This window comes from Eucalyptus grandis, chromosome 5, assembly GCF_016545825.1.
Source record: "Eucalyptus grandis isolate ANBG69807.140 chromosome 5, ASM1654582v1, whole genome shotgun sequence".
Taxonomy (NCBI): Eukaryota; Viridiplantae; Streptophyta; class Magnoliopsida; order Myrtales; family Myrtaceae; genus Eucalyptus; species Eucalyptus grandis.
The window spans coordinates 42,229,058-42,245,456 of record NC_052616.1 but is presented as its reverse complement, the minus strand read 5'-3'; the positions used below and the strand labels follow the sequence as shown (position 1 = coordinate 42,245,456).

Genomic DNA, 16,399 nt, shown 5'->3' with positions numbered 1-16,399 from the left:
GGCAAAATAAAAATAATTTAAAATCAAATTGATATTCATACAATAAATTTAAATTTAGTTGGATAATTTTCATCAACTCATCCTCTTCGTCACCAAGTCCTCGCTGGCTGGACGTGAGCAACGAGGGTATTTCGAGCCCCCTAATACATTGCCAATTCAATCTTCTTTTTTTTAATATGATTGACTATATGATTCATTGATCTTTTGTTTTTATCTTCTTTTCTTCCATTTATGCAACCTCATGTGAAAAGAGCGTTCTTCTGTTACTAACCAAAGCTAAGATATATTTTGACTCAAAAAAAAAAAAAAAAAAAAGGCCAAGATATACTGAGAGATTTTACTTATTTATTTAATGTAATTCGAATGCTTGCGAATTGAGTTGAAGGCCACAACCACGCATGAATAGTTCCACTCTTCTCATATCATTTTTACTAAAATGAATACGAGCAAGCCCTTAAATATGTGCAAGTTTTAAAAAAATTCACTAAAAAGTACAATTAAGTTATCTTCCCTTGGGTACAATTAAGTCCTAAATCTATTGAAGAATATTCAATTGGGTTCTAAAATAAGGGCCTGTTTGGCAACTTGCCCAACAGTGCATTCTGATTTTTTGTTCCGGGAGAATCGGTTTGGGACGGGAATCGCGTTTGGTAAATTTTTGTTCTAGGAACAATTTTGGACAAGATTTGAGAATCAAAAAATTTGATTCTCGTCCGAGAATCGAAAAAAAAAAGAATCAAACGGTAAAACCTTGTTCTTCTCTTTCATCATCTCGGTTGCCATTCGCCATCACCCGCCGCCGTCCGCCCCGCGCCGCCGCGCCCGCCGCCGCCGCGGTCCGGTCCGCCGCCCGGCCGTCCGGCGAGATCGCCGAGGCTCGCCGAGCCGGGCGGGTCCGCGAGCTCGCCGGAGGCAAGCCCGGCCACCGCGAGGCTCGGCCTCGCCCAAGACGGCGAGGCCGACCTGGCCACCGACGGGGCCGGGCAAGCCTCGCCGGTGGGGGCGAGCCTCGCCGGCGGCTGGGCGAGGCTCGGCCTCGCCGGATCGGGCGAGGTCGAGCCTTGCCGGTGGCTGGGCGAGCCTCGCCCGGCTCCGGTGAGGCTCGCCCGGCCATCGGCGAGGCTCGCCCGGCCCGCCGGGTGGCCAAGGCGGCCTCGCCGAGGCCGGGCGAGGCCGGCTGACCCACCGGCGAGGCCGAGCCTCGGCGGGCCGGGCGAGCCTCGCCCGGCCCGGCGAGGCACGAAGGCCGACCTCGCCGAGGGGCCGGCGGCGCTCCGTGGTGAGTGTCGCCGCCCTCGTCTGCCGTCGCCGATCCCGGCGACCGGCCAAATGAAGAAGAAGAAGAATAGGAAAAAGGGAAAAAAAAAAAAAAAAGAAAAAAAGGAAAAAAAGAAAAAGTAAAAAGTAAAGAAATTATTTAAAATTTATTTAAAAATCAAAAGAAATTATTTAAAATTTATTTAAAAATCAAAAGAAATTAATTTGGAACAGAATCAATTAATACGGTACCAAACGCAATTCTATTCCGAATAAAAAAATTTTGAGCGATTCTACCAAACACGTGTTTTTACTGAATCGGTTAGGGAACAGAATAAAAAGAATCAATTTTATCGGAATCGCCTCAGGAGCAGTAATCGTTCCAAACGCGCCCAAAGAAGTGCAATTTAAGGAGGTCACGTAGGCAATCTTTTAGTGACAAATAGTCGATTTTAGGTATTTTTCATTAAAGGGAGCCGATTGCATTTTTAGAAAATGTTCAGCACTTAAATGAACCGATCCACATATATAAGCCTTGATTGCATTCCAAAAAATTGAGGACTTCCGGTGCACGTTTTCCCGATAACGTATAAACTTCTAAGCTTTCCTTTAATCTTGTTGCCAAATTTTAACACATGAGTTTTGCAAATATTTGCAAAAGAGATCTCCTCTCTTTACGGGTGAATCGATCCTAAGAATTCTTGAGAGAAAACTCATGTGTTTATCATTTTATTTATATAATTTTTAAAATCATATATATAACTATTAATAGTAGACATGTTCGTCAAATAATTCATTATTTCATTAATTGATATATACATAGATATATAGATTATAAAAAATCTCATGCAATGCTAACTGAGACCATCAGTAAAAAATGGAAAATTTACCTCGAATTACAACAATATACAAAAAATGAAAATAAGAACATTGGGTCTACCTTTCACCTTGATAATTACTTCCTTTTAAATTTACCTAAAGTATAATTAATCTGGATTAAGCTAGCTTCAGCAATTAATTATTTACATTTTATATATATATATCGAAGTTAAACAGAGGAGAAAAAAAAAAAAAAAGAGAAATGAGGACTGAGGAGCCGACGGGCCCCTCTTGATCAGATTCTCTCTCTCTCTCTCTCTCCGCCCTCCTCCGCCCTCCTCCGCCGCCGCCGCCGCCGCCGCCGTCTCCGCCGCCTGCCCTCCTTCTCCTTCCTCCTCCTCCTCCAAGTTTCAGTCTTTTCAGACTTCAATGGGGTCGCCGGAGCTGTATTTCAAGGTAACAACGCTCCGCCGCGTCGTTGTTTTCGTTTCGTCTCTGATCATGTTTACCCGTCATCTCACATGGTTTTCTGGCCTCCCGGAATTATTCTGTTCCGGCGCAGCGGGACATCGCCGTCCTCCAGTTCCAGAACCAGAAGCTCGTGCAGAAGCTGGAGTCGCAGAAGGTGGAGCACGCCGCCCTCGAGAGCAAGCTGTCCCAGCTGACGGAGCAGCAGCTCGGCTACGATTCCAGGCTCGAAGTGGTCAAGAATTCTTGGGATGAGGTTGCCCTGTCCGTGTTCTATTTCGCTTAGGGTCTTTTGGGTTCTCTTCTTTTTTGGGTTCTGGGGTGGGGCTGTGCTGCTGTTCTTGAATGTGATGATGGACTTCATTTTCTGTTGTGATGACAGCTGCTTAGTAAATTGCAATCACGTTCGGTCTGTGTGGGCGAGTCGGGCGGTAGTGCTGCCGTCGGTCAGGATGTCGAAAGCCTGGCTAACTCGAAAGGTTCGGATGACCTGTGTCCTATAATGCTATATTGATGATGAGGCAGATGCTCTTGTTTGTCGGTCACAACTAGGTGAAATGTTTTCGCGATTTTGTTCCGGGTAGTCCGTTGTTGTCAGTGCATATAAAGCATTCGAAAGGGAAAGGTTGTCTTTTCCAGTTATGAGCCCTGATTTCTCCTGCCTGCGATCTTTCTATTCGATTCATGTTAAGTCGTCTTCCATGTTGTTATTAGATGAGGATCACCCGTTGCCCGAGGACATTTTTCTTAGCCGCCTCATAGAGACTGGTGTGGACGGAAGTTCCTCCGTGGATAGCTGTTCAAATAATCCACATGATGATCCGGAAATAGCTTCAGAGAAGGCTGTGAAGACAATATTACGTAATATAGCGTTGGCTATTGATGGCATTTATCATGAGAAGGAGGGGCTGCATTCTGCTGTTTTGGATGGACTTCCCCCAGATGGTACTTATTAAGTATTTCTTGATGTTTTTCTGGCTTTTCCAATTGAGGATGTATGTCAGTGTCTTCCTTATTCTTGTACTTCTCTAGCTGCAAAAAATTTGACACGCGTTTCTTCCCTTTGCTAGATTCTGGTAGACAAAGGACATCCATGGATTTGGCCATGCAATTGAAGGATTCGAGAGCGTTGCTTGGTGAACTTCATTTGAAGCACAGGCTTTTGGCAAGGGAGTTGCAGAGTCATCGAGATATTGATGCGAAAAACAAAGCTGAGCTTAAACGTCTGAAAGGTACCCGTGGCAATTTTTGCCTGAACATTTAATTCAGATGAAATATGATATTACATGGCAAATCTAGTTTTCCATTATGTTATTATGTTTCCCGAATATCTGCTTATTTTCCTTATTTAGTTGTTAGCCATGTAATTAAAGTACCATTACGTTTATATCTATCCCAAACCACAATACTTAGGTGATACATGGCTGGTCATATGCCCTATCCTGATTTTTGTGGACTGTCGGGTGAATCAATTCCATGCAAAGAAGGGTTTTTTGGTAATGGAGTAGGAATTGACATGGTAAAGCAACCCATTTGAAAGGTTGGTTACAATCAAACTTTTCTTGACTTTGAACGGAATTAACTTTTGAAATGACAAGAGGTTTATGGTGGAGACAGCATGTTAAAGGCATCTTATGAGCTTCAGGTTTGGATTATGAGATTGTTGCAGCAGTTTTTGCTCTCAGCTCGGTTGATACCTTATGTGACTTAAGAGAACATAATGGTGGATCTGTTAGTTGGCCTGAGAAATTTCAATGGAGAGATTGAAGGCAGGGTGTTTAGAGTTGAATTGGGTTGTTTACTCAAGAAATTCAATCTAAACAAAATTAAATGCTCATCAAGTATGCATGTTCTAAAACGCAATATCAATTAGGATAGATAATCTAACAAGAGAACTATCAAATGTCAAATCTACTAACATTCATAAAGAAATAAGGATAGAGAATTGATTATAGTGTTTGGGCCTGTTAAAGTATCCCACACCATCTGTGTATGAGGTTTCAATAGGCCTTATAAGCTTAAGTTTTTAGGTTGGACTTTCTAACATAGTATTTGAACCACAATCCGCCTCAAGTTTATGTCACCTATGAGGTTCCCCGTTCATCAATTCCACATTTCGTTCTTAGTTCAGTATGCACATGCAAATAGGTGTTAAGTATCCCATGTCGCTTGTCTATAGGGTTTCCATAGGTCTTGTATATGTGTAGTTTCCCTGCATTCGTCAGATTAAGCTTTAATATTAGACTTTCTAACAGAACCAAACTTGACAACAATATTGACTCCTAGTGAGTAAACATAGATACTAGAGAGCAAGGACAGAAAAAAGGAAATTGGGTTCAGGTTGAGGTTCTAGACCTTTACTCCTTGGGTTTCAGAATCCCTAATCTTCAAAACTTATTCAACTTTGTTGATGGCCAGGAGGCCAACTCTCCTCTACAATCAACCGATGCAGGCCACAAGACCATATAAGTTGTTTGTGGCCAAAAAAACTAATGCTATTGGCAAGTTGCAGTGACCAACAACTCAAATAAGAGTTCTAAAAGGATTAGGGAATTAGCATTATTATCTAGTATAACTTTTCGTCTGTACTTGGAATATGATAATTTCACTTTACTTGTATGGTATAATTCTCTAGACTCAATAGTAGATGTTGATTATTGACATTTGGCAATTTTATTGCTTTTGAATTGCGTGATGCAATACTTCTCTGGCGAGTGAGTCCTCAGAAATCCTAAGTGTGATGCCAAAACAAAATTAGTCTTTTGGAGTTATTGTTCGCGAGATAAACGCAGGCTTGCTACTTTAGGACTCGTTGTCCTACATACAAAATAATGTAGGACAACAAATGTCGATATGGTGAGTCTGATTTGCTAGATGACTCAAAAGGAAAATTGCAACTAATGATAGCTCAAAAGGAATGGATGCAGTCAGACATCACAAACAAAACTTCCTAAGGATCGCACATAGGGGTAACTCAAGCAACACAATTAAGAAAAGAGTTGTATCACACAATTAAAAGGCAAAGATTATTGCAAAACTCAATGATTCATCGACTCTACTGAAAATAAAGAATTACAACAATAAATATAGACTCTTCCAAATAATGCTACTGCTAGTCGAAATGGGAAACCTAAATAAAAAACAGCAATCCTACTTAAAACGGAATCAGGAAAGATGAGTATCTGCTTTATTTAGGAAGTAGAAAATTTTTAAATTCTACCACAATTAGAATCCTACCATGTACGACTATATATTTAATTCGGAGAAGAATCTGATTTAGGACTCTTATTTGAGTTATGAATTGATGCAACAGTTCCTCTTTAGCAAAGCTTAATAAATTAATAGGCTTAAAAATGTCAGTTTGATCAGTCGCATGGGCTGCATCATGAATTCTTATGGGGTGGAGACCCAGAGACGAGGAAGGGCGTAGTAAGCGGCGAATTGCTTCAAAGAGGCCAAGGTCCTGAAAGGATCACTAGGTTACTATGCTCTATTTGTTTAGAGAGGCGTCCCAATCTTTATCATACTAGCAAGTAATGGGATTAGATTGTGTACCATAAGAGTATCTCAATGTTGATAGCGAGTTTTGGTCGATCTTGATTTCATTCTGATGAGCATGTGTCATCTCTGGGATATTTTTATTTTGGTTTTAATCACTGCTCAGTTCAACCATCCAATCTTCGAATTTCAGTTGTCTTAAAGTTGTCCAGTGGAGAACTTAAGTTTGAGACCTTTATGTGGGATTCTTGTTACCTTTGATGGGTTTCCTGTCATTAATCGATTCAATCTTCTAGTTTCAACTCATACTTCTGGCTATAAAGATTGGGTACCCAATCTTCTGTTTTCAATTTGTTCTCCTGATTTATAAGAACTGGACTTCCGAATTCTGAATCTGCAGCCTGCTTTTTCTGAAGAATATCTAATTTTCATTGAAATCATTACTCAAATTGTCACTATTACTTCCTATCGCGTTCCTGTTAGTCTGATCTGCAGTAGATTGAACACCTGTGATCTGCAGTAGACTGAACACCTTTTAGTCACTAATATAGCTTAGACGGTGAAGAAAGGTTTAGAGACATGAAGAAATGTCAGTAGCTGAGGGTGTCATCATTGTTAAAAAAACAGGGGATCGGTACTTTTATCATTTCGATGATGAAAAAACTTAAATGAAGCTTAAAAACAACAAATAGCATTTTCAGTATAACTCCCCCTTGTCCAGATGATTGGGGGATTAACGAGGGCCCTAACTGTTCTCCTGATGTGTTTTCTTCCTGAGCAAAACATTAAGCTTGTCTAATAGCTCAATTTTCATCTGACGGACTATGTTCCAGTTTATAGGGTTTTATATTTTGTTTATATCATAAGAATCGATAAAAAGATTCACATGAATCTCATGCTTTGGTTTTTAACTTCTTTTATGCAGGGGAATTGGAGAGCACCATTTCTGAGTTGGAAGAAAGTCATAGTAAGCTGGCCACTCTTAAAGTTACAAAGGATTCAATAAGAGGGGTGTCTTTCCCTGTTTTGAACTTTGGAAATAAGCATACTCCAATTGAGAAAGTTAGAGATAAACAGAGGGATCTTCAAGAAATGGAGTCAGTTCTGAAGGAGCTACAGGTTGGCTACATTCCCCCACGCCCCCCGAGTCTCTTCTAACTTAATTTGAATAGCTGAGTAGCTGACTGGCTGAAACTTGTCAGGACCAAGCAGCATCCCGACTGGAAGAGTTAAAAGCCCTTTATGAAGAACGAGTGAAGATACTGCAACAGCTACCAACATTGCAGGTCAGCTTCTACATCAATCCCAAGTGAAATTTCTTTCTCCTGTCTAAAGAATCTCTCAAGTATTGTGTTTGTATGGTTAGAACAAGATAAAGAACTTGAAGTGCATTTCCTCATCTCAAGCCTTCATCTCCCTGAAAGACCAATTGGAGATATCTAAATCAGAAGTTTTGCGCTATCAAGCATTGTACGAGAAACTGCAGGTTGTAGACTAATTTCTTCTCTATTTTGTACTGTTTTTACGCAAGGATTTGTTTGCGCTACTTATGTACATTTATTTTTGGAAATTGCAGACGGAGAGAGGGGGCCTTTTCTGGAAGGAATTGGAATTGAGTATAAAAACTGACATAATTGATGCTTACAAAAGATGTTCTGCAGTTGCTGAGTCAAGGATGATTGAGTTGGAGACAGAAGTAAAAAAGCAGATGGAAGATAGAAACATTATTGAAACTAAACAAAAAGAGGCGTCAAATGAAGCAGGTTGTTGATGGTCTTGCGTGGCATCTTGATCTATGGTGCTTTGTATAATGTGAACTTATGAACTCACTCTTGATTTATTTTATATGGCCCTTTTAGGAAGACAAGATATTGTCAATGACTTTAGAGCCTTGGTCTCTTCATTCCCAGAAGAAATGGGAGCAATGCAAAGTGAACTGAGCAAGTATAAAGAGGCTGCTGTGAACATTCATTCGCTTCGAGCTGATGTGCAGTGTTTTTCTCGTGCTCTTGACAGGATGGTAGTTATCATTTTTGCATTATTTCTAAATTCTGTTTGATGCGGCAGGCCTGCTAAAAATTGTTCTTTCTTTTCAAACAGGTAAAAGAATGTGAGATATTATCTGAGACATCTGCTAGTGAAGTTGCTGAAATAGAAAAGTTGAAAACTGTGGTATGGTGCTTCTTTGTTCTTTCACACTGTGTTTACTTATTTTTCTATATTTTTCGTGTTCTTTCTCTCTCCAGTTATGCCCCCAAACTAGTGGACATGAGATTTCTAAGGTAGGTGCATGTCATCTTCCTCAGAGAGTCCAAGAGTTTGCCATTTGAGACCTTTTTTTTTTTTTTTTTTTTTTTTTTTGGGATCTCCCAATTGGCAAAATTGCATCTAATAGTCAAACCAATCTGATGGTCATGTACATCGGGTCTGTCCGAATGGACTTTAAGTTTTTGCATTTTGCTTGATCTAAATTTTGTACATCATGCACTCTGACCTTTCTAAAATTCAGAACTCCTGAAACTTTCACAACAGCTAATTGCAAATACGAACATTCACATATAATTTTGTATAGCCTTCTGGAATTTGGATAATATTTTAAATTTTGGTGGGAAAAGAAGTACTTTTTGCTTATTTGTGAGTTTAAGAAACAGGCCCTTCATTTTGTGCTTTGGAACATTGCTAACATTTATTATCAAAGCAATTATCAGCAAGCAAGTGATAGTTCTTCCTTACTTCCAACTGGGACAATTGGGGAAATTGTTTTGCTTAATTAGAAGGTTCTTGAGAAGCCTTGACCTGTGATATAATTGGGGAAACTCTGTCACTCCTTTAAACCTTCCACCAAATGGAAGGCTTTCATGAGTCAGTCTATGTGGTGAGTTGATTCCATTCAACTGTTGCATGACTCTTCCCCTTTTGTGTCACCCCAGGGATGTTGATGCTGCAATAACCAGAACTAGTCACGTTAAGAGATGTGTTTCCTAAGATTTTTATATGCCTTCATCTTATGAATGAACTCTCTGCCAAAAAATAGTGCCAGATATTATAGGGTTTCTGTTTCACTGGTGACTGCTGGAAGTGCAGATTACTAAATGGGAAAATCTGAAGTTTTGATATTAGCCGATCTTATATTTGTGCAAATGTCTTTTGATTTACAAAGGCGAGCACATAGGTGACTTGACTAACCTCCTGCAGAAAAAAGCCTCTTACTTGGAGAAAATAGTCATCATTACTGCATAGTAGCATAAATTTGCATTTCTTCAATGTTAATCTTAAATACAAATTTTGAACAGTCTGTATGCATCTAATCTCATTGCAGGTCCAAGATTCAGAGGGAAGTATTCTGGAGCTGAAGCTAATTTTGGAAATGTATAGACGTGAATCCACTGATTCAAGGTTAAGAATTTACAGGAGATGCATCTATTTATGTTTCATTGCATATCTGTGCATTGGACTTCTTTAATGTGCAATATTACAGCTAATTTTATCTTTCAGATTCTTACTTCCTTCTCCTTTCTCATTCTTGTGATGAATTGTGTCAGCATCGAAATGTGTATTTTGCATCAAGTATTCAACTTCAATTTTTTCTCTTTTCTTTATTGTTTCAAAAGTGTGTATGATAATTTATTTGAGGAATGGCTCATATGTGAGTTGGTTTGCATTTGTAGTTTAAGCAGTGTCCTCCTTTTTTTGCTATTGCCAAGTTTCAAAAAGGAGTGTCTATTGAGCTGCTTCAGCTATTAGTTACTGGAAGTGCTAGACCGTCAATTGTCGGTGCTTCTAGTAGGCAGTTCCTTCAATTGACACCACTCAAACAATTTGTTAGTCATTATTACAGAATTTCCTTGATTGATTAAGTGGACCCCACAAAATTTTGGATTTGGAACCCACATGACTATTTTGACTATTTTTTTACATGCTAATCTTAAAAAACAAATATGCATGTGACATGAACAAAGAGGCCCAAAGTTGAGGATTAATAAACCTGCTCAAGCCTAAACCTGAATAAATACTAGGAAAAAGGGAAAGAAGACGACATAATAATGTTGAAAAAGGTTAAAACTGACTAGTAGTTTTTATCTTAAGTTCTTTTGCACGGACAGTAGAGGACACAAAGGACAAACAACCCTCGTGGTGAAAAAGCAGAATTATACTTGACATTCGCTTTTTACAAGCTTGTTTGTCCTGAATTTGTTGCACTCACTGACACTTGCTTCACCACCGCTTCCAGATAGCATCGGATGCATTGATATTTTTATTTTGCTGCAGGGTAGTAGAAGAAGCCAAGGATTCAGAATACAAGGCATGGGCTCAAGTTGAGAGCCTAAAGTGCTCTCTAAATGAGCACCAATTAGAACTACGTGTCAAGACTGCAATTGAAGCTGAGGCATTGTCCCAGCAGAAGCTTGCTGCTGCAGAAGCTGAAATTGCTGACCTGCGACAGAAATTGGAAGCTTCCAAAAGGTTTTGCTTGTTGGTGCAGTGGAATACTTGTTTATCTTCCTAGTACCACCTGAATTCCCAAACATTTGCTTTATCTTACATGATTGTCTGAGTATGACAATTGTGTCAATTGTGTTCATTGATATATAGTTGACCTTTAGATTCATTCTCAGGTGCTAGCTGTAGTTCTGATGTTTTGTCTTACTGAAATAACCCGTCAGAGATCGTTGTCATGTTTATTTGCATCAATCCTCCTGAAGCTCAACTAGTGTACAGAGTTCTGAGAAATATTACCTGAGCAATTATCTTCGTGATAAAGCATGTCTCTGCTTCTTTGGTGACTACCTAATAAAACTGGAAAGTTGTATAAACATGTGTCTGCGTATGTTGAACATTCCAAATGAAAAATAATTCTTGTCTAGCCTTACGGAGATTTTGCCTTTCTTTTCCACTGACCATGACCATTTTTTTAGGTCTAAAATCATCTGCAACTCTGTCTAAGATCTTTGCTTTAGTTATTTCAAATAATAATGTCCTGGGCGAATATGGTAATTTGTAATCTGGATATTATGGTTTCAGGGAGATTTCTCAGCTTGCTGATGTATTGAAATCCAAAAATGAAGAAAACGAGGCGTATTTATCAGAAATCGAGGTTGAGTTCATTTTACTGAATTAGAAATTGATATCTTTCTTGAAAAATGTTACTATGCACAAGATGCAATTACTTGGTGCGGGTGAGCCCTTGGATTAGGTGGGTCTCACTTGCACTGAGTGTACCCAGAAAAAATTACTTTCCTTCAAGTTTTATGTCAGTCTGAGATTTTCTCTTCCTCAGTCAATTGGACAGGAATATGATGATATGCAAACACAAAACCAGCATCTGTTGCAGCAGATTGCCGAGAGAGATGACTACAATATAAAGGTGAATAATCTGTCTAAAGTTTTGTGTTATGTCCCCTGCATACTATCGTGGCTTGTATTTTTCCTGTGTTTTAATTATGATTGATATTTGAAGTGTTAGTTAACTTGCATGCTTGTTGATAAAGTAATCCTTGGTGAGAAATGGAGGATTCTCTCCTCTTATGTGGCGGAACACTTTCAACAATCATGTGGTTGTTTAATGACTTTGATCAGTTGAGATATAGTTGTTTTTGGCATAAACAAGGCGGTCACCTCAAAAAAATTGAGTAATCTATGAATCTCTACTGGTGATAAGGCTAGCCTATTTAAGTGGTACATTCTGCATGGTGCTCAGTAGCTGCTAGCCTGTGAGTTTCTTGACTGGCACTCTTAAGTTAAATATTCTTCGGTGAAGATAGTAACTCGTTCTGTAATGCATTTCTTAGTTACCTTAGATTGACGTTTTACAAAATCTTGGTAAATTTGTGGAAGTTACTTCAGATTGGTCTGGCCATTTGAGTACACGTTTCGTTTTCTAATGGTCTTGAAGCAGCAAATTGCCTTTTGTTGAAAGGAATATCAAATAGCCAACTACTTTTACTCATAGCACGTGCTTCCAATGCTCTTGGTGAAAGCTGGAGCTATACCAAATTCACCTTTAGCTGTCACTTAAATACTTAAGTGTTCACGGGGCCTTCAAATAAATAATTACCAGTCATTTACAGGACCTGATATCTCCTACTTGGAAAACAGCCATATCAGTGTTTTTATACTCTGCTGTGTTTTTGGTTGCATTAAACATAGTGCTTGATACTCGCCTGCTTGGAAGATCCGTATTCAGTCGGCATTCTTTCTTTCGTGGCCTATCTTCATCTGCTTCATGTGATATGAGGCATTGTAGCAATGGGAAGGGGAACTTTGGTAAAAGAAATTATGTTGCATGCAACCGGTACCCTGTCTGAAAAGATTCCATGCAGCCAAACATGCTGAAGAAGCATTTTGGCCCATCTTAGTATATGATTAGATGAGCCCACCATGACAAAACAATAAAATTTAACATCTTAAACCCTCATTGCTTTAGTTCATCTGATCAGCTAAATAATGTGTAGAACAATGATCTCAATGTGACTGCAAGCTGAAGCTGAGAATTTATACTTGCCACAAATATGTACAATGTGGTATAAGGCTATGAGCCTGTGTTCTTGATTCTTTTTGTTTGTTTCGACTATTTTTCCTGCTTGGCATCAAATATTTATTGAGTAGATACTTGTCTCTATACATGCATTAAGTCTGTCTTGTTTTCTGGTTGGTTTCAGCTTGTGTTGGAGGGTGTTAGGGCACGGCAGGTAAGAGATTCTCTATCGGCAGAAAAGCAAACATTAGCAAGGGAGATTCAGTTGGCCAATGCATCTGTTGATTTTCTGAACATGAAGGTTGTGAGGGTAGAAGATCAGGTACTTCTTCAAGCATTTACAGTGGTGTTTCACTTATTGGGGCATGCATCAAATGATCAAATAATCTAAGCTAAGCATGCCTGTTTTGCAGTTGAATATTTGTACGGAAAAGGTTCAGAAACTTGCAGAGGATCGATTGCAAGGCTCAAATGCCCTGGATAATACCCAAAAAAGATTGTCAGATGTTAGAAGAATGTCTCACCAAATAAGGGAGTCGCTGGAGGAGCTTCAATCTAAAGTTGACAAAAGTCGAGGGACTGCAGGAGAGCTCCAGGCAGAGCTTGAAAGGGAACGGTAATGAACAGCACTGTGTCCATCATCTTTTTCAGCATGCTGGTTATCTGAACTCCATTTTCTGGTTGCATCGCCAGGTTCAAAAAGAAGAGACTAGAGGAAGAATTAGAAGTAGTTAGGAGAAAGGCTATACATCTTCAAGCACAGGTAGTGACCCCAGTTGTGGAAAAGCTTCAAGAGGAACTTAGAGGATACCAGGATATCCTTAAGTGCAGTATATGCCGTGACCGGCCTAAAGAGGTAAATATTTTGTTCATAATCACAATGAAATAATCCAGCTGACATGTCTACAAGGAAGAAAGGTTAGAAGTATGACTCTTACTGCAAATTTTGTAGATCTAATCTGCCACAACAGTGTAGGTACCAATCTTTAAAATCTCTGTACTATTATATTGCTTTGATAAGTACCTGGAACAGATTATTTTGTTAATTTACCCCCATCTCTAGACTCTAGAGTATGTTAACTCTATTTGTTGGCTCTAAGAATGGGATAGAGTTTGTCGTCTTCTTTTGGTGCAGGATGTTCCAACCCATGTCCTGCTGCATCTGATATGCGATAACTTGAAATCTTACTCTTTGTATTTGCTTTTAAATCCTCAGGTTGTCATCACGAAATGCTATCACCTCTTCTGTAACACCTGCATTCAGAACTTAGCAGAAACCCGTCATCGGAAATGCCCATCCTGCGGGGCTAGTTTCGGGCCTAACGACGTCAAGCCTGTTTATTTCTGACGCAGAAGACTCGCTCTGCAAAAAAATTTGTGGTGAATTAACTGCTTGAAAACCCAAGAAGGGGATGCCAGAAGCTAGCTTGTCCCTTGTCTTGTTCTTTAGGCAAAGTTCTTGTAGATATCTTTCTTACTGCTAAATTGCTCATTCTTGCTGAGCAACATTGCTTCTTTTGCTCCCTTGAGCACATTCACTTTCAATAATGGGGTATTGAATGCGACTTTTGCGATGTGTGCCCGCGGTTAAATTTAAGTCTTGACTTTTTCATCATTGTCAATTGTAGCTTGGATTCCCTTCCCTTTATTCTCATATAAGCATTATGTGGAGGAAAAACTTTTATGGACGTGACGTGGGACTATTCATCAATAAATAAGTTATTGATGTTGAAAATCTCTCGAGTCTGGATGGGTAAATTTTCTAGTATGCTGTATTGAATAGTTTTGCCGATTTCGATATACATTTAACACGTTGACGAGGAGAAATGAATTTCAAAAGTGTGGTTTAAATGGAAGATGGAAGGTGGTAATGTCATGGATTAGCCTTGTAGAAGAAGACAAATGTCAGGAGTTTATATCCAGTTTCGTGGGCAAGCAAAATTACCTCTGCGTGAAATTTTAATTTAGTTATTTCGGTTAATTTTCATTGAAAATCACAAATGTGGGATCCAATCATCCTTGGTAGTCCTATGTGGTAGCTCGTCACATTATCAACTTCCGGGTAAAATTGATTGGAATGATTAAATTGCAATTTCGTTTAGGTTAAATTGGTAATATTGAAAAGTTTTGCATTTAATTGGCATCCGTATGATAAGTCTAAAGTTAATTGGATGATATTTCCCATAAGATTACATTTTCAATAAGATAACAGATGAAGATAGTTTATAAATAATTTTTATTGAGAAACTAAACTGTTTGGCAACTTGCCCAACAGTCTTGCATTCCCGATTTTTGTTCCCGAGAATCGGTTTGGGACGAGAATCGCGTTTGGTAAATTTTTGTTAGGAACAATTTTGGACAAGATTTGAGAATCAAAAAATTTGATTCTCGTCCGAGAATCGAAAAAAGAATCAAAACGGTAAAACCTTGTTCTTCTCTTTCATCATCTCGGTTGCCATTCGCCATCGCCGCCGCCGTCCGCCGCCGCTGCCGCCGCCCGCCGCCGCCGCCGCCGCCGGTCCGGCGAGATCGCCGGAGGCTCGCTAGGCCGGGCGAGGTCCGGCAAGCTCGCCGGAGGCAAGCCCGAAGCCACCGGCGAGGCTCGGCCTCGCCGGATCCGGGCGAGGCCCGGCCCATGGCCGGCGGCCTCGCCCGGCAAGACGGCGAGGCCGACGGCCACCGACGGCCGGGCAAGCCTCGCCGGTGGTGGGCGAGCCCTCGGCAGGCCTGGCGAGGCTCGGCCTCGCCGGATCGGGCGAGGTCGAGCCTCGCCCGTGGCCGGGCGAGCCTCGCCCTGCCGGTGAGGCTCGCCGGCCATCGGCGAGGCTCGCCCGGCCCGCCGGTGGCAAGCCGGCCTCGCCGAGGTTGGGCGAGGCCGGCTGGCCTCGCCGAGGCCGGGGCGAGGCCCCGAGCCTCGGCCGGGCGAGCCTCGCCAGCCGCTGCCGAGGCTCGGCCGACGAAGGCCGACCTCGCCGAGGGGCGGCGCGCTCCGGTGAGCGTCGCCGGCCCTCGTCTGGCGTCGCCGGTCCGGCGACCGGCCAAATGAAGAAGAAGAAGAATAGGAAAAAGGGGAAAAAAAAAAAGAAAAAGAAAAAAAGGAAAAAAAAAAAGAAAAAGTAAAAAAGTAAAGAAATTATTTAAAATTTATTTAAAAATCAAAAGAAATTAATTTGGAACATAATCAATTAATATGGTACCAAACGCAATTCTATTCCGAATAAAAAATTTTGAACAGTTACCAAACACGTGTTTTTACTCGAATCGTTCAGGAACAATCAAAAGAATCAATTCTTATCGAATCGCTCGGAAGCAGAATCGTTACCAAACGCGCCCTAAACTTTTACAACACTATGGGCGTGCATGGTAACACTCCAAAAGTGTTTCCGAAACACTTCTATACGGAAAGTGTTCCTAAGGGAACAAAAAGGAACAGTAAACGCGTTTGGTTGCGTTTTTGTTCTTTTTTGTTTTTTTGTTTACGAACGAAATAGGAACAGAAAAAGAAAAAAAAAGTTGTTTCTTTTGAAAAGAAACACTTCTTCGACGGAACAAAAGAACAAAAACGAAAGAAACAAAAGAACAAATTCGGAACAAAGCGAAGAAGAACTCTTCGTGCGTGCTCGTCGTCGCTCTCTCTGGTGACTTCGTTCTTCCGTTTCGGCGTGTCTTCCATCTCTCCGGCGGCTCCCACTCGGCTAACTCTCCGCGACTCCTCACCCGGCGACTCCAGTACGTTTCCTGGTCGGCGTTGCTCTCCGTTCGGCCCTCCTCCTCCGGTCGGCGTCGCTCCTTCGGGCGCTCCTTCTCCGGTAAGCCTTGCTCCCCTTCGGCGCGGTGAGCCGTCCCTCGAGCGGCGTTGCTCGGCCAAATCTACCGTAGATC

General features: G+C 40.8%; 1 protein-coding gene across 1 annotated transcript; it reads left to right on the top strand.

Moving 5' to 3' along the window:
* Positions 1 to 2,330: 2,330 nt before the first annotated feature.
* LOC104445017 (E3 ubiquitin-protein ligase BRE1-like 1) lies at positions 2,331 to 14,139 on the top strand. The gene is made up of 19 exons (XM_010058811.3): positions 2,331 to 2,532; positions 2,639 to 2,800; positions 2,927 to 3,023; positions 3,259 to 3,489; positions 3,615 to 3,776; positions 6,968 to 7,161; positions 7,245 to 7,328; positions 7,409 to 7,528; positions 7,619 to 7,805; positions 7,902 to 8,062; positions 8,143 to 8,214; positions 9,362 to 9,438; positions 10,312 to 10,506; positions 11,065 to 11,137; positions 11,321 to 11,407; positions 12,702 to 12,839; positions 12,931 to 13,133; positions 13,211 to 13,373; positions 13,734 to 14,139. Exons 1-19 carry the CDS (start codon positions 2,506 to 2,508, stop codon positions 13,863 to 13,865), a joined length of 2,565 nt encoding a protein of 854 aa, XP_010057113.1. The 5' UTR covers positions 2,331 to 2,505; the 3' UTR covers positions 13,866 to 14,139.
* Positions 14,140 to 16,399: the final 2,260 nt, after the last annotated feature.

Excerpts from the sequence above, each read along its gene's own strand:
- LOC104445017 (XM_010058811.3), top strand. The coding sequence starts at position 2,506 with ATGGGGTCGCCGGAGCTGTATTTCAAG. Across the intron at positions 7,329-7,408 it reads AACAGCTACCAACATTGCAG|AACAAGATAAAGAACTTGAA; the intron begins GTCAGCTTCTAC and ends TTGTATGGTTAG. Across the intron at positions 11,138-11,320 it reads CGTATTTATCAGAAATCGAG|TCAATTGGACAGGAATATGA; the intron begins GTTGAGTTCATT and ends TCTCTTCCTCAG.